The 20,239-nt window shown below is 47.9% G+C and overlaps 3 protein-coding genes across 4 annotated transcripts in view; 1 reads left to right on the top strand and 2 right to left on the bottom strand.

The window, feature by feature from the left end:
• Nucleotides 1-11,466, top strand: part of rreb1a (ras responsive element binding protein 1a) — a 53,450-nt gene extending 41,984 nt beyond the window's left edge. For both annotated transcript variants that reach the window (XM_087846640.1, XM_087846639.1), the window contains exons 13-20: nt 59-1,712; nt 1,790-1,962; nt 2,048-2,233; nt 2,320-2,481; nt 2,566-2,715; nt 2,878-2,999; nt 4,211-4,928; nt 5,303-11,466. In XM_087846640.1, coding sequence (XP_087702766.1) covers nt 59-1,712; nt 1,790-1,962; nt 2,048-2,233; nt 2,320-2,481; nt 2,566-2,715; nt 2,878-2,999; nt 4,211-4,928; nt 5,303-5,862 — 3,725 coding nt within the window. In that variant the 3' untranslated portion in view covers nt 5,863-11,466. The remainder of the gene's footprint in view (nt 1-58; nt 1,713-1,789; nt 1,963-2,047; nt 2,234-2,319; nt 2,482-2,565; nt 2,716-2,877; nt 3,000-4,210; nt 4,929-5,302) is intronic.
• Nucleotides 11,467-12,784: 1,318 nt separating this feature from the next.
• Nucleotides 12,785-18,719, bottom strand: rmc1 (regulator of MON1-CCZ1). The gene is made up of 20 exons (XM_087846636.1): nt 18,512-18,719; nt 17,968-18,044; nt 17,417-17,501; nt 17,109-17,165; nt 16,944-17,030; nt 16,553-16,693; nt 16,251-16,354; nt 16,083-16,172; nt 15,891-15,996; nt 15,694-15,802; nt 15,315-15,359; nt 15,188-15,241; nt 14,813-14,941; nt 14,391-14,497; nt 14,195-14,314; nt 14,035-14,112; nt 13,858-13,962; nt 13,677-13,745; nt 13,518-13,605; nt 12,785-13,448 (listed from the first exon to the last, which is right to left on the bottom strand). The coding sequence occupies exons 1-20, from the start codon at nt 18,608-18,610 to the stop codon at nt 13,231-13,233; spliced, it is 1,968 nt and encodes a 655-aa protein (XP_087702762.1). The 5' UTR covers nt 18,611-18,719; the 3' UTR covers nt 12,785-13,230.
• Nucleotides 18,720-19,565: 846 nt separating this feature from the next.
• riok3 (RIO kinase 3 (yeast)) overlaps nt 19,566-20,239 on the bottom strand; it is a 5,745-nt gene continuing 5,071 nt past the window's right edge. Inside the window, exon 13 of the mRNA XM_087846635.1 lies at nt 19,566-20,239. This exon is cut by the window's right edge and continues 131 nt beyond it. The gene's annotated coding sequence lies outside the window, so the exon portion shown is untranslated.

Below are 20,239 nucleotides of genomic sequence, written 5' to 3'. Positions count from 1 at the left end.
CGCTTTGTTACTCAGACTTATGACTGCCAACGCTCACCGACTGTTTCTCCTCCTGCAGGTCAAGTTCAGGGTCAGAAGGCGATGCCGCCACTGAAACCCAAACCTCCCATCAGCCCTCGCTCCAGCCTCACGACGACGACGCCTCCGCCGCTGCAAAGCTCCCAGCAGGCCTCACTGGGCTGCATCAGCCCCAGCCTGCCTCCTCCCACACCTTCGCTCTTCAAAACGCCCTCCTCGTCCTCGTCCTCAGCCGGGAACGGCGGGCAGATGGACGCGGAGTGCATGAACGAGGCCCACGCCCCCCTGTCTGACTCGCCGCCTGCTGCTACTACAGCTGTACACGAGGAGGTGGGACTTAGCGGGAGAAAGCCAGGAAGCAAAGGCGGCAACAGCTCGGGCTCGTTCCCGTGCCGCTTCTGCGACCAGGTGTTCGCTTTCTCCGGCGTGCTGCAGGCACACATGCGCTTCCACCTCGGCATCCTGCCCCACCAGTGCAACATCTGCGACTATGTAGCTCCGGATAAAGCCACGCTCATCCGTCACCTGCGCACGCACAGCGGCGAGCGCCCCTACGTCTGCCGCGTCTGCCATTACCCGTTCACTGTCAAGGCCAACTGCGAGCGCCACCTCAGGAAGAAGCACGCCAAGACCTCGAGGAAGGACATCGAGAAAAACATCAAGTACGTCACCTCGACGACCACGGCGAACATCGCGGCCGCCATCACCACCGGGGGCACCACCTCCACCCAGGACGCGGAGACGGGCTGCGCCGGAGCCGAGACCGTGTGCCGGTTCTGCGGCGAGGACCTGAAAACGTACCGGGCGCTGCAGATCCACCTGCGCACGCACAACGGCTGCCAGAGGAAACCGTTCGAGTGCCGGCGCTGCGGCGCCGCCTTCCTGGCCAAACGCAACTGCATCCACCACCTGCTGAAGCAGCACCCCGAGGTGCAAGAGCGCGAGATCGAGGAGCACATCGCCACCCTGCTGCCCGCCACCGCCCTCGCCACTGCCCGCGCCGCACCGTTGGCGCTGAACGGTGTCAGCCAGCCTCCCGTCCCGGTCGTGAAGGTGGAGGAAGTGGCGAACGTCACGTATCCTGCAGAACTGGACCAGCCGCTCGACTTCTCCGCCAAGGGCCGCGGCGCTGGCGCCGGCAGCCAGACGGGGTCACCTGGGGTCAAACTGGAGAGCGTCGCCCCCCCCTTCGACTGCGCCGACCTGGACCAGCCCATCGACCTGTCCATCCCCAGCAAGAGACAGCGAAGGGAGGCAGCGAGCGGCGAGCTGAGGGAGATAAAGACGGAGCAGAGCGGCAGCAGCATTGGCGAGCAGCAGCAGCAGGCTTTGTCCAAGGACGAGAAGATGGCGAGCGGCCCCGCCCCGCTTCACCCCCACCCCCAGCTCGGCTGCTACCAGCTGCCCCCGGGCTCCACTTCCTCCCCCGCCTCCCTCCCCAACACGGCGCGAGCCCAGCGCCTCAAACCACTGCTCCCCAAACCCGCCGCCTCCTCGCCCTCCGGCACCATCAAAGAGCTGCCGCCGCTGGCCTCCATCGCTCAGATCATCAGCTCCGTGTCCGCCGCCCCAGACCTGCTGAAGCGCGACGCTGCCGGCGTCGCTTCCTCTCAGGCCGATCCCGCCACAGACGCCCCTGCGGCCTCGGCCGGCCTGGAGGGACAGAGCGACGACGCCTCCGACGGACCCTCCAGGTTTGTGGGCGCCGTTTCAAATAACTTTATCCACATTGCTGCTATGTTCAGCGCTGACTCCACCTTCTCTCCAACAGGAGGAGGCCCAGGAAGAAGGCCGGCCTCGGCCTGAAGGAGAAGGCGGTCAGCGGCATCGACCTGGAGTCGAGCGGCGAGTTTGCCAGCGTGGAAAAGATGCTCGCCAACACAGACGCCAACAAGTTCAGCAACTACCTGCAGACGGGAGCTGCTGAGCTGGCAGGAAAGAGAGGTGGGCGCAGGAAACGGTCCAGGAAACTTCTGGAAGTTACAGTTAACTTTTCCCTTTATTGAACTCAAACTCTTTCTGTGAGCAGATGGTGACAAAGCAACAGGAGGGGAGGAGAAGGAGGGCGGAGCTAAGGAGGAGGCGAAGCCGGCGAATCAGCCCAAAGGAAAGAAGAACGCTTACTCCAACTCCGTGCAGAAGCTGACCTGCCCCTTCTGCCCCCGAGTGTTCCCGTGGGCGAGCTCGCTGCAGAGACACATGCTGACGCACACCGGTAATGACCACGACACACACACACCGTAACAGTCGCCGCAGTGCCTGTCTCCATGGAAACCGGGTTATCGTTTGGTCTTCACCCAGGTCAGAAGCCATTCCCGTGTCCGCGCTGCGACGCCTTCTTCTCCACCAAATCCAACTGCGAGCGCCACCTGCTGAGGAAGCACGGCGTGACCCACAGGACGCTGCGACGCAACGGCGCCCTCGTGAAGAAAGGCGGCGACGAAGGCTCGCACGAGAGCGCCGGTCAGAGAGCAACCAGTTTTTATCAGCGTTACACCCGCAGACGCGTCTCAGTTCAGAGCGCTGATTGTTGACTGTCTCCCACAGAGAGCCAATCAGAGACGGAGCAGATGGCGCCAGAAGCACAAAACCTCAGCAATACCGCTTCATCTACAGACTCAGGCCCCGCCCCCACCGCTGATAGCACCGCCCACTGTGAAGGCACACATGAAAGCCCCACCCACAAACCAAGCCAAGGTAACGTTTGAATAACGAGTCGTGAAGGAACGATTTGGTTTCATGTGGCAGGAAGTGGAGCTGAAGTAACGCAGAGCTTCACTGTAGAGTCAACCTGCAGGTGTCCCTGCCCTGAAGATGTTGGGCTTTAAATCATCGCCTAAAGCTGTTTTTGTGCTGCAGGTTTCAGCCCGACTCCTGGACCTGCCGAGCAGCAGGAGACAGAAACCACACAGCAGCCGGACCAGCAGGGGGCGCCAGAGAGCCGAGCAGCACGGGGCAAACAGCCTCCAAACAGCAGCAAGGTAACTGTGGGAACAGGTCTTTAACCCTTTAAAGCCGGTCAGAGCAGCACGCTCCGTTTTGCGTAGCTATTTTTAAATCCCGGTAGCTCTGCAACCACGTGAGCTAGCGCAATAATTTGTTTTGCATATGAAACCGGAGGAGTTGTACTTACATCTTATGCCATCAGCTTGTCCTCGGTCACAGTTTCCTTCCACATATAGCTTTGCAAAAACTGCATAAAAAGCACTTGCAGCAACAAAAACATAATATTCCAGAAACACGCTTTGCTGATCCGATCAGCTGTTCATAACACTTCCTACTCCATCAGTGCGAACTATCGCATGTCCGCCATGACCTGCCCGAAACCGGAAGTGACGTCATTTTGCAGAAATGTAGTTTTTTACCATCAGGGCCTCATGAGCCTATACTGGTGTTTTTAAAAGTTATGTTTGACTTTATGACTTTCTGTGTGGTTTCTGGGATGCTTAGGACTCATATTGCACTGCTGGAAATAGTTTATTTTGATGCATATGCTGCTTTTTTGCAAATTTGCATTATAATATTTATTTTAGTTTTTCCTGCAGTGTATAAAAATTGGTGTATTTCAAAAATAAAACTATGAAGACACTCAAAATAAATGTCCTGTGGTGGGAAACTATTTTGTGCAACTTTTTTGTATTTACAGTTTTGAGGGATAAGCCTCTTAAATTTCTCTAACTAGAAATATATGTTAAAAAAACAAAAACGATTTTCAATTTTTTTGTAGTTTATTGCACTTTTTTGCAATTTATGTAATTTCTATGCACTTAATGCAGACATATTATTAAAATTTAGGCTGTAATGGTTGTATTGATGTATATCAACTTGAAATGCTCCCAAAAATGGCTCCACAGCATGTAAACATATAATATAAGCTCTGGCGGACTTGGTTCTATGGTAGGTCTTAAAGGGTTAAAAAGCCCCAGCACTGAGATACAAACAGTATTTCTCTATAAAGCAAAATTATGGAGTAAAATATACGTAAACTGCAGATTACACACAATCGGATCACAGGATGTAAGATTGACGCTATATTTAATTTTGTTTTTGTGGTCATTCAAACCTTCAACCATCCACCAGGGGGCGCTGCAGCACCTTCAGCAGCTGTTCTTTTCAAAAAAGGTCAATAAAAAAAAAAGACGCCTCAAACATGTCATGTGATGATGTCATAAATGTTAAAACCCTCCTCCAGGTGGAGAGCACCGACGATGACGACTGCCACAGCAACAAGAGTCTGGACCTGAACTTTGGCAAGAAGCTCATCGACTTCAAACTCAACACGTCATCTTCAGGCTCCGCCCAGGAGGAGCAGTCCTCTCAGCCCTCCTGCTCCTCCTCCTCTTCATCTTCATCTTCATGTGGACCCGCTACCTCCACTCCCCAAGCAGCGCCTGAGAGCCCAGAAGAGGAGAAAGACACGCCCGCTTCCTCCTCGTCTTCCTTGTCCTACAGCCTCGCTGCAAAACAGCAGCCGGACTACAAACATGTCTGCCGAGTGTGTAAGAAGAGTTTCCGCTACGCCACCACGCTCGCTCGCCACGAGAGGGCGCACCTCTCGGAGGATACGCCGACTCCACCTCCGCCAACAGCGGAGGAAGCCACTCCGGCAAAGGAGGAGGAGGAAGAGGCGGCGCCGGAGAGCAAACCTGGCGATGAGGAGAAGGAGGCAGAGATGGAGACAGAGGAAGGAGCAAAGGGAGGCGACAGTGAAGGAGGTGACAGTGGCGAGTCGGAGGAAGAGGAGAAGGAGAAGGAGGACAGGAGCGACGAAGAGGCATCAGAACCAAAGAGCGCGGAGGGCGGCGAGTCATCCGGAGGACGCATGGACAAGAGGAAGAAGATCTGCAACGTGTGCTCCAAGAGGTTCTGGTCTCTGCAGGACCTGACCCGGCACATGAGGTCACACACAGGTACGACACACCTGAGGTCACACACCTGAGGTCACACACCTGAGGTCACACACCTGAGGTCACACACAGGTACGACACACCTGAGGTCACACACCTGAGGTCACACACAGGTACGACACACCTGAGGTCACACACCTGAGGTCACACACAGGTACGACACACCTGAGGTCACACACCTGAGGTCACACACAGGTACCACACACCTGAGGTCACACACCTGAGGTCTCACACAGGTACCACACACCTGAGGTCACACACCTGAGGTCACCTGTGGCTGTGAATGTTGTGGTCTTTTTGTGGTTATACAGACTGTTTTTGTTGTTGTTACCTGTGTTGTCTTCCTCGCTCTGACTCCTCGCTCGTCCTGCCTCCAGGTGAGCGTCCTTATCAGTGTCAGACCTGTGAGCGGACCTTCACCCTGAAGCACAGCCTGGTCCGGCACCAAAGGATCCATCTGAAACCCCGCGGTGCTGACGGCTCCTCTGGCGCCAACGACGACGCCGGCAGCGAGGACGGTGACTCCTGCACCCCGACCCCGACCTCCACCTGCCCGCCCTCAGAGAACGAGAGTGAGTGCGGGAGCGCCGCAGCCGGGATGAAGGAGCTGGAGGAGGAGGACGTGAAAGACGAGGGGGAGGAACAGAGCCCTTCGAAACCAACAGAGTCCGGCGGGGACTCGGATCCCGCGACCGCCGTCGACTCGACTCCCAGCCGCCAAGCTACTGACACAAAGACAACTACTAGCGCCGAATTGACATCTGACCCAAACGCCTCCAAAGACCCCTCTCACTCCTCCACCAACTGCCCGTCAGGGGAAGCGGCAGCAGCCACCCCCACCCAGGGCTTTATCCAGGGGCTGCTGGAGATCCACGCCAAGCCCCCTCTGGAACACATCCTGCCCAACGGAGAGCCTCCTCTGGTGGGCGTGGAGTGAGGGCGAACCCCTAACCACAACACCGCAGTGCCATACGGTCGGAGAGACGCTACACCTTTGATGACGATGCAAAAACCAGCCCTGAAACCCTTTTTGATAGAGAGACGAAATCCTCGTTTTCTTGAAGTGCCTTACTACTAGTCCTAAAAGATGTTTTTGCTATATCTTTATCTGCATTATTACGGAGAATGGATCTAATTTTTATAGCTTTTTATGATGACAATGATTTACATAAGATTTTTTTGTGCGGGGGAATCTATATTTCAGCAATAAAAAGAATAAAGTTACGATTTATTATTGTTCTAGATTTTTCTTAGAGAAATGATCAACTTTGGAGACGCCAAGAGACAGACAGAGACTGAGACATGGCATCTGCCATTCTTCTTCGGTATTTAAATTAAGAGCTGGACGTTGCGACACACGTGTCTGAACAATATGCTTTCACAACGTTTCGGATTTCCTAAATTAGAAATTCACCGACCGCTTGTCCGGTTTGACCAGTCGATATTTTTGATATGTTTTGGATAAAACTGAAGAGCGAGGCGACAGCTGCACGGCTGCCGAAGCGGCCCAGATTCACCAGCAATGACCGGCAGCCACCACCGTCAACTGGCGGCCGCCTGCCACCGTGTGACCGAGGTAGCTTTTTTCTGTTTTGTTTTTGTAACTGGAAAACGCCTCGCCGTTGTTCCGACTCTCGGCCGGCTCGGCAAAACACAAGAAAACATTCACGAACTTCTCAAAGTCGCATTTCTGTGTGAAGAGGAACTCTTGAAAGGGCAGAAAATAGTGTTTGTGTTCTCCGTGTTTCTTCTTCCTGTTTTGTTTTTTTAAACCCATCACACTATTGATCCCTGAAGCCACCCTGTGAGTCGGCCTGTGTGTGTGTGTTCATAATTTCTCACTCATAATCATTCTCAGTTGATTCCATGTGTGTACAGAGAGTTAAACATGTGGCACGTGATGCTCGAGTATTTTCTGTTTTTCTGCATGTGTGCGATTACCAGTGACATTTAGGTGTAGGGATGGGAATTCATTTTCGTGGATTTTTTTTATATATATGTAACTGAACAAATCAAAAGGTTTTGTGTTTGTGTTTGTGTGTGGGTGTGAGTGTGAGTGTGCGCGACTCCCACCTGTCTCTCATCGTCACCCCCTAGTATTCTTATAGGGTTTATTACAGGGCCTCCAGCGTGCTAATGTGTAACGCCGCTAATACCTGACTTAGGTTCAGTTTACCTCAACTTCTGCTTTTTAACTGCAACCATTAAAGCAACAGACGAGCAGCTCTGTAGGCAACCCTTTAAATCCTATGTCTTCCTAAGCTGGGCTAATGCTCTGCAGGCCAGGTTTCTACTGTGGGCCAAATAAAAGCAAGCCAGGGCTAACTCATTAGCGTAGCTTCAAACACGGCATGCACACTAACCCAAATAGAACCCAAATAGAAGCTAATTTAGTAGAACATAGAAATGGCAAGGAATTTGTTAATACCATGGTTAAAAACCGGTATGATGCTAGCTAGCTGTATTTTACCTACATTGGCATCAGCTTTTCTTCGGGAGCAATTAGACATTAGAAAATGTTAGCATTAGTTTGGAAAAACTGACCAGAGCAGGCAAGATGATAAAAACCCTAAGATATCAAAAATAGTAAAAAGGTAGCATTAGATGGCAATAACTGACTATAACAAAGCTAGCAACGGATTAACTTGGTTAAATAACTTGGTATGGTTAGTTGGCCCTTCTTATCTCTAATATAAGCTTAGCTTTTCTTATTGGGTTCCAACATATCGCCCACAGGCTAATGCTACCGGCTAGCTAGAATTAACCAGCCTGACCAGACTTGTGTTTACTCTGCTAACGTTTTGGTTTGGTTAGTTAGCTCTAGCTAGCTCTGATTACAAGGTTGGGTTTTGCTAATTGGATCCTGGGACATCACCTGCCTACTGGGGAAAAACATATCTTAACTAATATTAACTGACCGGATTAGATAAGACCAAACATGACTAAGCTAGTTAGCAGGATTTCTAGCTAAGTGTCAGCCTAGCTAGTCCTCTTACAGTATTATCCGTGTTTCTTGAGTTGGCTCTGGACTTGTTTAGCACTGTTTGTCCCATTTTACCCCCACCTTTTCTTCTGAAAGTACATGAGGACTTGTACCTCTTTTGTGTTCATCTGTGCTGATACAAAGAGAACAACTAAAAACGTTCAGTTTCTATTTGACATGTACTTTGCTTGTGTTTTGGAAACTATGTAGTGAGAGTTGGTTAGGGCTGGGCGATGAGGCTAAGAATCTGAGCACAATTTAGAAAAGAAATAAATAAATATCAGGTGATAGTTGTTATTGTGAAAGCTTGTTCCTGCAATTCGGGGGGGAAATGTATTTGTCTTCCGTAGGTCGACGTTTCAAGTTATGTATCTTGAAATTTCAAGATCCTGAAAAGTAACTTGAAAGTTAAACTTACCAACTCAAAATTTCATGTCTTGATTTCTCTGCTTTTACTGAGCAGTAACCTTAAAAATCAAGATACTCAATAGTACTATTCAATTTTTGAAATATCTAAACTGAACTGTTAAAATTTTGACATACCTTTTACCTGGCGATTACTTTTGTATTATTATTATTATTATTATTATTATTATTTTACCTGAAGAAAACAAGCTTCCATACATAATTACTATAATATAAATCAGTGCATTATTTATTTGAAGTTTAAAGGCCCGGTGCTTGAAAATGTTGACGTTTGCTGCTGGATAAGTCGTATGGAAGTGAGGGTCTGCGTCTACTAACAACACTAGTTTGGGACTGTAATTACTTTCTGCTATTTGAAGAAAAAATAATGCCTGATGTTAGCTGATCTGTTCATTCTCCAGATTATAAATTGCCAAATGTCATTTCCAAACTACTGAAGCAGAGTTACCTTTCTAACCGAGGATATCTTTGCCCTTCCAGCATTCGCAAAACCATTATTGAGCTTTTGTTAAATTTTTATTGAGTTTATACTGTGATAACCACTGTTGCTGTTTTATCGCCCAGCCCTAAGGTGGATTTGTGGTTAAGAATTTGGCATTATAGACAATCAGTTCATTTTCAAAATGGTCCCTTTAGCTGTACGTTGAAAGAGGAGCTAAATGAAGGGGTGAGAGGGATGGGCGGATGGGTCGGTTGGAGTGGGGGTGAAATCACGACACTATTTTGTGTTCCTGAACTGTATTACCCGCTGCACAAACAAACACAAATAAAAGGGCTAACGTCACCCCTGGACCAGCCTATCCAAACGAACCCATAACAGGAGGGCTATTGATCCTGATAGCATGTATATGTTTTCTTTTTCATGTAAAGATTGATAATACTTAATAATCTTGTACATATTCTTTTTTTTTTTTTTTTAAATATCAAGCAACCTCATAAGCAAATCAAACCTCAGCGGCTCATAACGGAACTGTAGGCCAGCAGAAGTCAGCCATTTACTCGAGATATTGAACAACCACAACTGAGCTGACTTGTAGCTGCCGTTAAGTGGCACTAACAACTTCCAATACTACTATTAATACTATTAGTAATATTAGCATGGACTGTCGTAACACAATCAAGAGAGAAAGGGAGTCAGTTTCCTCCATTTTGTAATGTTTATATTTTTGTCAATACATCAAATCATTTGGGCCTCACAAACGTTTAATGAAATTTAGAAAGCTAAAGTACGATAAAAATGTAAAATTTCCCTTTTTGAGCTGTTAATGAATAAAAATTAAATATTAGTTTCTTTCAAAGCAGAGCGAGTCCCAATACAGCATTCATTCCTCCGTTATTTTCAGCAGCTAACATCTCATCTAAAGCTGTGAAAACTAAAAATTATACATTTGCATTTAGATCATTTTGATTTGGAAAATACAAAGATAATCAAAAGCTTTTGAAAATGTTTGGCTTTTCCTCCTGTTTTAGTGCCTTAGCAGTTATGTTGTTGCTCAAAATTGAAAAAAATGATTAAAGCTTGTAAGCTAGTGGCTAACAATAATCCATCATGCTAGCTAGCTTACTAGCTTATTTATTTTTAGCTTAGTCAGCATCGATTGATTAATGCATTTGAATCATGTTTAATAAATGTAAAAAACAAACAAACAAACTATGGAGCAGATTATGGAAGAAACTAGCTAAAAGTTAGCTAAAATGCTAACACCCAGATAGCGTCGTCTAAATAGTTTGTCAGCGGCTTAAATCGGCTTAAAATTTTCCATAATTGAAGCATTTCCTCAGAGTTTAATAGAATGTATCAGCATTTCCATAGATTTACTTTTTTATTTATTTATTTTTTTGCAACTTTCCCACTCTAGTCAAAGCGAGTAAAGTTAACCATGATGCTAATCACAGTTGAGTTAATAAGTTTCGTGGCCGGGAGGAAATCCTCCCTTTCTCTCTGAACTGTTTCCTGTTTTGTTAGCTCCCTCTGTGCTCCCTCTGGATTACGTGTGTGTGCGCGCACGGCCATATGAATACTGGACTTCCATTCGAATGCACGTGGACTGTTTTTAAATGTATTTATTTGGAGCCCAGGCGAGTGTGTCTGTGTGTGTGTGTGTGTGTGTTTAGTTTCTACAATGACTTGAGAAGAAGCCATGTATTAAGAATATCACATTTATGCTGCAGAACTGTTTTGAGAAACTGATGGTTTGTGTCGTGGACTAACCGGCTCACCATAGGTGCAGCGGGCCGGGGTGCGAATCGGACTAGCAATAAGAATCCCTCTGAATCCAAAAAGCTTTATGTAGATCTCCTGTATATGAGTTGAGAACAGATTGTTTGGGTCTATTGGTTTTATTGTGTTGTTAGTTTTTGTTATTTTTTTCTCTATGATATATAAATGCGTATAAAACTGTGAAAATCCATTGTGTTCAGTTAAAGGGTGACTTTTAGGTTAGGATTTTGTTTTTTTTGCATGTTAATCTAATTTGTTCAATTATGGATGATTTCTCTTTTCTCATCACTTCTTGTGCTACACACACACATATATATAAATGAAATTATATATAACCTCGCTCTCAGGGTCTTTCACGAATCCATATTCAAAATGCTTCATGTTCTTATTTCCTGAGTTGCAACTTGTCCTGATTACGTTGTCTCTCTCTTTTTTTTTTTTTTTTAATAATGATTCAGAACTGTCAATCACTACATTTAGCACTTGACTGTGAACTCGTCAAAAACAAATGTGTGGTTGGATTAAAAGACCCCTCCCCTCCTTCCACACACACAGATTTTGGTTGAAGTCCTCCTCTGGTTCGGTTTCGCCCTCCTGTGTAACGTTGCGTCCCGGTCAGAGGTCAAAGGGAACGTCAGAGAGGAGATTTCTAAACACACTCGCACAAATGCTGGACCTCAATCAGAAAGCATTAAGACACAATCGTCTGAAAAACGTTGATTTCTTTTCCTCTGTGGTGGTTTCCCTCGTCTGTCCTCTCAAACATGACAGTGTTTCACAAAGTCAAGAGATGTAAACCTGTTCTGTATTCAACCCAATAAGAGAAAGCAATAAAGAATATATCAAGGAAAGGTGTGTGAATCAAAGACCGTCCACGGCGTGGTCTTTTTCTTTTTGTCACAAGTGTTTAAATGAGTTTTAGGAGGCAAATGTTATGTAAAAAACAACAAATTCCAGTCGAGTTATTGGAGAAAATATCTGATCTTATTCAGTTCATATTTACATTACATTGTGTTCTTTAACGCTGTAGAAGTATTTTTGCGGGATAGGAGGGTTTCTATCAGATTCCTAAAGTTTTATTTGTCGTCTGATACAGCGGTCCCCAACCCCCGGGCCTCGGACCGGTTCCGGGCCTCGGACCGGTTCCGGGCCGTGAAAGTTGAGGCTCAGGTGTAAAATGTATAGTTTTCAGGGTTTTTATCGGTTTCATCGTTAACTCTGTTTTCCTGGGTCTTTTCACGTGTGTTATGAATAAATCTTCTTTTTTTTGGTACCGGTACTAGTTTTATTTTGTTGTATTTATCCGCAACACCTTAAAGGCCGGTCTGTGAAAATATTGTCGGGCATAAACCGGTCCGTGGCGCAAAAAAGGTTGGAGACCGCTGGTCTGATAGACAAAAATATACTTCAGTGTTGAGTAAAAGTACAGCAGAGGACGGTAAAGTTGGTACTCTTCTCTGCATCGTGAAGGACCAGAGTCCCTGTAAAAGCACGTTTTGCCATGAATCTATGGATTTATCTGGGTGATTACACTGAAGTGTCAATCTGAATGATTAGAGATCAATAACTTTAACATCTGAATCTGCATGTACAGAATCATCGACCAAACCTGATGAAACAAACTTTTCTTTAAAGCTTCCTTGCACATGCAGTCACACCTTAGGCGAAGGTCTCGACCACATTTCTTTGCCTGGGAAATGGAGCCGTTTACTGAAACATGAAGGTACAGCATGAGACAAACACGGAGTAAATAAACTTCTCAAGAAGTCAGCAGTCTGAACTCTCCGAGGCAGCTTTCTTTCAGGAGCAGCTCTCCAGCCTTAAAGGACATTCAAAGCTTTTCTTTAGCTTTCAGCCATCTGTCGACGATGCCACACTGCTTCAGTCACGCTGAGGTTCGGGCTCTGGGGAACTGAACTGACAATCAGACACTTTCCAGATGTTGCTGCACGCTACAGTCTGATGGTGCTTTGTTCATAATGCCACCAAATTTTAACGAGATGTCCAGACTAAACCCAAACTCTCCTTCATACACGTCGATGGTTCGAGCCAAACATTTGAAATTATCGCCCATCAGACTTGTGTAGGTGTAGCTCAGGCAGAGCAGCTCTGCTGGTTGGAGGGTTGGTGGTTCGATTCCAGGCTGCAGTCATGAACCCAAAGCTGCTGAACGTTAGATGACTGAGGTGTGTATGAGAACATTAACTGACACAGGACTGGTTTTCAGTTAAAGCTTTATTAGCTGCACACAGACATGTTGGATTTCATGACATTAAAACGTGTTCAGACACAATAATTCATCTTTATCTTACAGAATATACACCGCACATTCACCCCACAAACACACAGCGGTGCAGGCTCTGGCCCCTCCCACAACAGGTGATATCAGAGCGACGTTTCACCGAGAACACAAACTAACCTGGAATCATTCACAGGTCAGGATCACCTGTGCAGGTAAAGCCGACCGCAAAAAAGGTGTTAGCGCCGCAGAGGAGGAAGCATTCAGACGACGCAGTGATTTTAGCAAAAACAATCATAAATGAACACATCCTGTTAACGTTTAAGGTGGAGCAGCAGTAACACCACCTTCTCTTAATCCTGGGGCGGGATGCTAGGATGCTAGCATGATTTGCGATGATTTGCGTCCCGTCGTCTCCTCGCCAAGGAGACCGGGCTCACACGGTGGACGGCTTCATCAACGCCTGCTCCCCAAACAGCTGCTTGAAGTGAGCCACGTGCTCCTCGCAGTGCTCACCTGGGTTGAAGGCGGGGCTTCCCCTGAGTCGCTGGTTTCTCTGCTGGAACGACCTAAACACCGTGTAGAACAGCATCTGGTCTCCGGTCTGCTGCGCCGCGTCCAGGAACTTCCGCGCAGACGCGTTGTCGTGGCCACCTGCGCCGGGAGAAACACGTCAGGGCGAGTTTGCGTTAAACACATTCGCGTGTGTGATGATGAACGCACCGACGCTGCGGATGAATCTGAGCGCGCCCAGAACCTGCTGCTTCGACAGCAAAACCTCGATGATCTCGTCGTTGGCCGTGGACAGGCGCTGTGAACGCAAACAGGAAGTTTACAGCGATGAAGCAATGAAATGACCACGTGAAGCTTCTTTGTTTGTACCTTCAGCATGTCCAGGGACAGCTGGTGTGCGGGCGGGTACGTGCTCTCCAGAGACAGCAGCAAACACGCCTGAGAGGACAATTCGACAGTGAGACACTGAAACGATGACGTAACGAGCACGGCGAGCGGCGTCGAGCGAGCTGCAGACTCGTTTCAGGACGAGCTGCTGGTTTGAACTCACCAGAGGTTTGGAGTCGCTGAGCACGTGGTACTGCAGGAACTGGTGCAGCATGTAGAACAGGTTGTGCTGCACCAGCGTCTTGATCACCAGCTCGTACAGGTAATGCTGGAAAAAACATCACAGGTGTTACCAGGACGACTCACGACCCCGCCCGCTCGCGCGGCGCTGCTCAGTTACCTGGACGGTGATCTGGAACTGGTTCAGAGAGCGGATGTACTCCATCAGCACGGCGATGACGAACTTGTGGGAGACGCCCTGCGGGACGCACAGAGCAGGAAGTTGATCACATCGCCTGGTTTGAAACGTTTGGGTGGAAACTCACTCACGTGCGGCGTACCTTCCTCTCCGTAAACGAGGACAGGACGTGCGTGTACATGTCCGACTGGTCGATGACGGCCTGAGTTCTGACCGGACGCTTCTGGGCGGCGCTTCCTCGGCTCGGTCCGGACTCCATCGCCTGCAAACGTGAAAAAAAACTGTTAGAAATCAGATCAGGTGACTTTAGGGAGCAGGAAGCTCCGTGGGCGCCTCACCTGCGTGTAGCTCTGCTCCGCCTCCAGGTAATCTTTGTACACCTGGTTGAGTTTGTCGAACACGGTCGCCACAACAGGAAGACTTCCCTTCTCGCCGACCTCCAGAACTGCAACACAGACAGACGAGTCAGACGTTGGCTCGTGGCACAGCTCGCCGTTCAGAGGAAATAAAAGCGTGAATGTGCGAACTACAGGTCGAGCCGTTGCCTCAGATTGTGCCTGGTGTTACTGGTTTCACTGGTTTTACATCCCCTCAGTCCTGGCTCAGCTTATTTGATGTTTAACACATTTTTTAACGGAGCATCAAAGCAGAAACGTCGACCCAGAGGAGCAGCTGGTTCTCTTCATAACCAGAGCGCCGTCTCATCATCAGCTTTGATCTCTGATCAGAGTCTAAAGACGAGCGGCGGTTAGGTACGCACTCTGCGAGCAGACCGACAGGATGACCATCTTGCACTCTCTGCGCCGTAACAGGAAGTCCATCAGTTTGCCTTTGTCCTGCAGCAGGTTGACCGTGGGCGGCAGCTTCACCTGCAGGTACCACAGGTAACCTGGAACAGCAGAGATGATGCTTTTAGTCCGTTTAACTTCACAGAATTATTGTTTGACTGCGAGAAAATTAAATCTCTCAGATAAAACAGGATTTAGAGGTTTTATGTTGTGAAACAGGCTTTTCCATCATGAAACCTGTTTCCAGGTCGGCTCTGCTGCAGGAGACGCCTGCACTGTGAACTTAAACGTCTCCCTGGACGTAGCATTAAGTGGCTTTTCTCCATTGTGCGCTCGCGTTTGCTCACCTTCGCTGGCGCTGATGATGATGTCCGGCTGGAAGACGCTCCAGGAGGAGGAGTCTGGAGTGACGCTGAGGAAAAGAAACGCCTGAGACTGACAGCGAATCAAACGTTTACTGTGAGGAAAGGATACAGAGCTGACACGGCACCGGAGGCTGCGAAGGAACGGCCGCCGGCCCTGCAGGGAAGACGAGAGGACGTGAAGAAGAAGCACAGCAGAGCTCAGGTCACTGCTGGGCGTCACCTTCATGACTAACTAACAGCATTGTCGATAAACAGCAGAGGTCTGGAGTCAGAACCTCACGCTCCGGATTCTGATCCAAGCTCTCGATGCGTCAGTTGTTTCTCAGCTACTTAAAGACGCAGACGCAGGTTCGATTCTGTGTCTTCTCACGGGTGCCTGTAACTCCTCTGCTGTTAATCACACATTTCCTGTTCAACTAATTCATTTCATCTGTTTAAAGCTGATTGTTCGATCACATTGTGCCTTCGTCGGTATGTTTCGTGCGTACCTGCCAGCGGGATCCTGTAGGGGTGGATGGACCTGGCCGGCAGGACGGGCTGGTGGATGTTCAGGGCGCAGTCGGGCTCCTTCAGCTTGATGTCGAAGATCAGCGACGTCTGAATCACAGAGCATGAAGCCGGTTTAATAAAAACACTCGAGATCGTCGGCGCCACCGACGCCTCAGAGGAAGGACGGCGCTCTAACCTGCGAGCTCTGGTGATGAACCACCACCAGGTTGTCGACGATGTTCAGAGCGAACTTGCCCGTCGTGTTCAGCTTCAGCACGTGACTCTTCTTACAGGAACCTTCCCTGAGCCACACAGAGGAAACGCCTCAATTTAAATCACCGACGCACGTTAAAGCTCAACCAATCAGTGGACGCCGCGGCGCGTTTACCTGGACAGGTGGTACAGCACCACCTCTGCACTGGGACTGTTGGCCGTCCTCGAGTGATGCTTCAGGTACATCACGTACAGCTGACCGTAGCTGCAAACACACACACAGTTATTGTTGTTGTTTTTTTAAGTGGAGCAAAAACAAAAGAAAACCCAGCCTGTGAATTACATGGTTGCCATGGCGATGTCTCTCTCCGACAGGCTGAGTTTGGCGGGTTTGGGGACAACCGGCAGCTCGATCTCAAACTTGGACATCTTGGACATGGTGCCGTTCTGGAACAGCAAGACAACGTTTATTCACATCAGCTGACCTCGACTGCAGGTGAAGCCACGCCCACTCTATAAACGATCCACTCAGGATGCTCAATGAAGCCGCCGTGGATGTGCTGCTGCTCTAAACCGACCAATCAACACACTGAAATCAAAACGACGGCCTTTGTGTTGCTATAGCGACGTGAGTATCCGCCTCACCCTGAAGGCGAAGGGCTGCAGGACGTTCCCCTGCACGGTGGTGGACAGCAGGATGACGGCGGTCTCGGGGCAGTACTGGTACCAGTTCACGTTGATGCTCTGACTCTTCAGCAGCTTCAGGCTGCGCTTGTCTGGAAACACCTGAGCACAGGAGGTCATGACATCACAGCTAAACAGGTAACGCTCAGGTGAGCCTGAGGCGCAGACACAAAAACACAAGCAAAGTGCCAGGCATCAAAGTGATGTCACTTCCTGTTTCTCCTCGTAGAACGCACACATGTGGAAAACACTGAATTGTTCCTTTGAACGCTCCAATCAGAAGACATTATATGAGGTTTTGTGTCACATGACCACGCAGAGCCAAACTCTGTGGGCGAGCTGTTCGGGTTACCTGGTAAAACTCGATTCCCTGGTCGGTTATGAAGACGACCTCGTTCCAGTTGGTCCAACAGAAACCTAAGATGTTGGCGTTCTTCGTCTGCGGAGCGACACAAACATCATGAGCCCAGTTTACCCGTCAGCAGACGGCGTGCAAACAGCAGGAAGTGCAGCGTACCTTACACTCCTGACTGAACTCTGTGTGCGGGTAGTCGGGGATGAAGTTGATGAAATCCTGCGAACACAACATTCAAAACAGAAACGTCACATTTGAAACGATCCCTAACCAAGCATGCACGACCTGCATGTCCGGAAGGAAAAAAACAACAAACATTTACAATAAAAACTGAAATTTCAACAAAATCTGTAAATTCAACATTTACAAATAAAAAGGTTTGTATCATAAATTCTCCACTAGAGGCGAAATAAGACAGCAGCCCCGCCGCTCCTCTGTGCCTAATAAGACCTGAGTGTCCCTGAACTCACCACAGACTTGGAGGTTCTCTGCACAGCCAGGATCTTGTTACCGATGGAAAACTTGATGCATTTTACTTCTCCTTTATCGTCCATCCTGACGAGTCAAACACACAGTTTACATAAGCATTCCCGTTTTACTGATCTAAACACTGCCAGTGAACGCATCGCTCCAGTTTCAGCCTCTCCAGTTAACCCTCAGAGTCACTCTGACCTCTGACCTGAAGGCTTTAAAGACCCAGCAGCATGAAGCCGCGAGTTTCAGTATCTGGGACAAATTATTCAACTTTCAGAGTGTCGTCAGGCATTGGGGAGAGAACCTGAACCCACTTTAAACGGAACTTGCACACATAAAGGGAGGGGGGGTTTGAGTTGAAGAACACCCAAAGCACACCCAGCTGCCCCGGGTGTGTAACGCCTTCATCAGCATCTCCAGGCCCGGCTTCAACCACCAATAACCAAGAGCCAGAGCTGTAAAGGTTCACCCTCACGTGGCGACAGGTACAAATAAAGATAAAAACACGGATGTGCTTCATCTTTAAATCCCGGCTGAGCGCACGAACCTGAAGGCGACGCTGCTCTTGTCATCAGGACCTTTAACCACCACCCCGGTGGCTCCACCTGAACGCACTGCGAACACCTGGAGAAAGAAAACAGCAGAGATGTAGGACAGCTGCACACAGGTGTGTTTAAGACCCAAATCACTCCGCACGTAAACACCAGAGCGGTTCAAGTCTGACAGCACTGTGTGACTCTGAGCAACTTTTATTGACATAAGATCCCTAAAATATGGCGAAGAAGAGGCCACACCTGTAAAAACGAGCCAAACAAAATAAAGCATGTTTTCGGAGAATGTCACGTCAGCTGATCGTGGATCAGATTAATCCCAGTTTAATAACAGCTGACTGTGAGTGTCCTCTGGTTTACTTCTTATTTGTCATAGAGTTTAATTTAAGCTAGTTAACATTCTAAATAAAATAATCAATTATTAAACATTTGTTTTAAATAAACTCCACTGTCACATTTTACCGTAAATGTTCCAGTTTTTGAACTTATTCATTTAAATTCGCTGGCAGAAGTTTTGCTAGCTGTTAGCCGTTAGCTCACCTGCTTGTTAGCCTCGTCGAAGAAGACGTTGTTGACGCTCGACGCATGTTCGAACTGCACGGGGTTCTCGCTCAGCTCCAGGTAATGCTCCTCGGACATCCTTCGCACCGGGCCGCCGCTTTATTTCGCAGTTTTCTGCTCGGTTCTGCCTCCAGACTCCGGGCTCTGATCGCGGAAGAAGAGCGAAGCAACCGGCCAGAGACACGACTTCCACTTCGGCCTTCACAATAAAAGCAGGAGTTTTATTGTTATATGTTTTTTTCTTTCTTCTTCTTCTTTTTTTACATTTCCCCCTGAATCCTCTGAGGCTCTATATAAAACGGGGGTGGCTTCCAGCAGTGGCGTTAGTGCGGGAGTTGAGCTACTGCCTCTTGCAGGTCACTGCACAGTCAACAATACTGGTGCTTATTATTTTTATCATTTTATATGTTAGGAGATATTTTTATTCTTCTTCATCTTTTTTCAGTTGCTCCCTGTAAGAGTGACCACAGCAAATCATCAGCCTCAGTGTCACTCCTCTTTCTCTGCATCAGTGAACATTCTAAATAAAATAATCAATTATTAAATATTTGTTTTAAATAAACTCCACTGTCACATTTTACCGTAAATGAAGTGATGGGTGAAGATGGATGCAGCTGACATGGAACACCAGCAGGAATATTTGACCATTTCCCAAAGAAGATCTTGTGTTTGAGCAGGAATCATAATCAGATAAAAAAGGAAAGCAGCCGTTGAACTCCTGTTTATGAGAGATGTGATCAGCTGATCAGGTCGTTTATGTTTCGTCATACTTTTAATGTTCACTACAGGACTAGCCCTGCTTTAGGACACAGTTAACGTGGATGTTCTTAATTTATTAGCATCCCTCCAAAGTCAAAGGGCAAAAAAAAAACTTTTATTCTGAAGGCCATCAGTTTACGCAGGAAGTCCCCCTCACACAAAGTCATGTGACAGATCATGTGCTGTAAGTGTTTACTTCCCCTGGAGCTCCTGAGCTCTGACAGCGTGACAGATCAGGATTATGTTCTTACAAAATAAAAGCCAACAAGAAGAATTTTCCATGTTTGTGTTTTATTCTGAAGTTGCACCATGAGACCAACATCCTGTTCAAAACCCGACATTACTGTTGAAGCTAGCAGCAGACAGCAGCACTTCCTGCTCTCCTCTACTGTAAACATTAAAATCTGACTTCTTTTATTTTTTAAACATTCACCAGGATGATGATGGATCTGAAATCTGTTCATAACGTTTCATTCTCACGCTTTAACTTCCTGCTTCGACCCTCCATGACTCCTGAACACACGGGAGCTTTAATGTTTTTACTAGAAGAAAAATTTATTCATTTGATTTTACAAGAGTGAAGTTTCAGCTGATTTCTACTTTTTTCTAAAGTTTGAGGGTGAACCTGTTTTCCTGCAGCGTGATCGTACGAGCGCCTCAGTGACGGCGTTTCCCCTGAAGTCGGGTTTTAATCTACGAAGCGTTTACAAAAACACACACCGCGAGCAGCGTGGGACAATCTTAGCAGGAAGACCCGAGCCTCTGATCGTCTGACGCTCTGACTTTAACGTCCAATGCGGTTAAACGTTAAACCCCGCCCCCTCACTCTTCCCGTTTACAGGAAGCAGCGAGTAGGGTGGTGGGTTGGAGGTGCCGAGGCGTCGTCCTCGTCCTCCATTCATCTCTTTTTCGGATTTGTCTAAAAACACGGCGGGATCATGAAGAATC

Source organism: Neolamprologus brichardi, chromosome 9, assembly GCF_056152115.1.
Source record: "Neolamprologus brichardi isolate AB-2024 chromosome 9, ASM5615211v1, whole genome shotgun sequence".
In the NCBI taxonomy this organism is placed as follows: Eukaryota; Metazoa; Chordata; class Actinopteri; order Cichliformes; family Cichlidae; genus Neolamprologus; species Neolamprologus brichardi.
The sequence above is the reverse complement of the archived record's forward strand: the minus strand, read 5'-3'. Positions and strand labels throughout refer to the sequence as shown.

What these genes read in the sequence shown, in the direction of transcription:
- rmc1 (XM_087846636.1), bottom strand. Translation starts at nt 18,610, where the DNA reads ATGTCCGAGGAGCATTACCTGGAGCTGAGCGAGAACCCCGTGCAGTTC. An exon ending in GTGCTGTACCACCTGTCCAG is followed by an intron (nt 15,997 to 16,082) that starts GTAAACGCGCCG and finishes TGTGTGGCTCAG; the next exon opens with GGAAGGTTCCTGTAAGAAGA. An exon ending in CATCATCAGCGCCAGCGAAG is followed by an intron (nt 14,942 to 15,187) that starts GTGAGCAAACGC and finishes CTGCTGTTCCAG; the next exon opens with GTTACCTGTGGTACCTGCAG.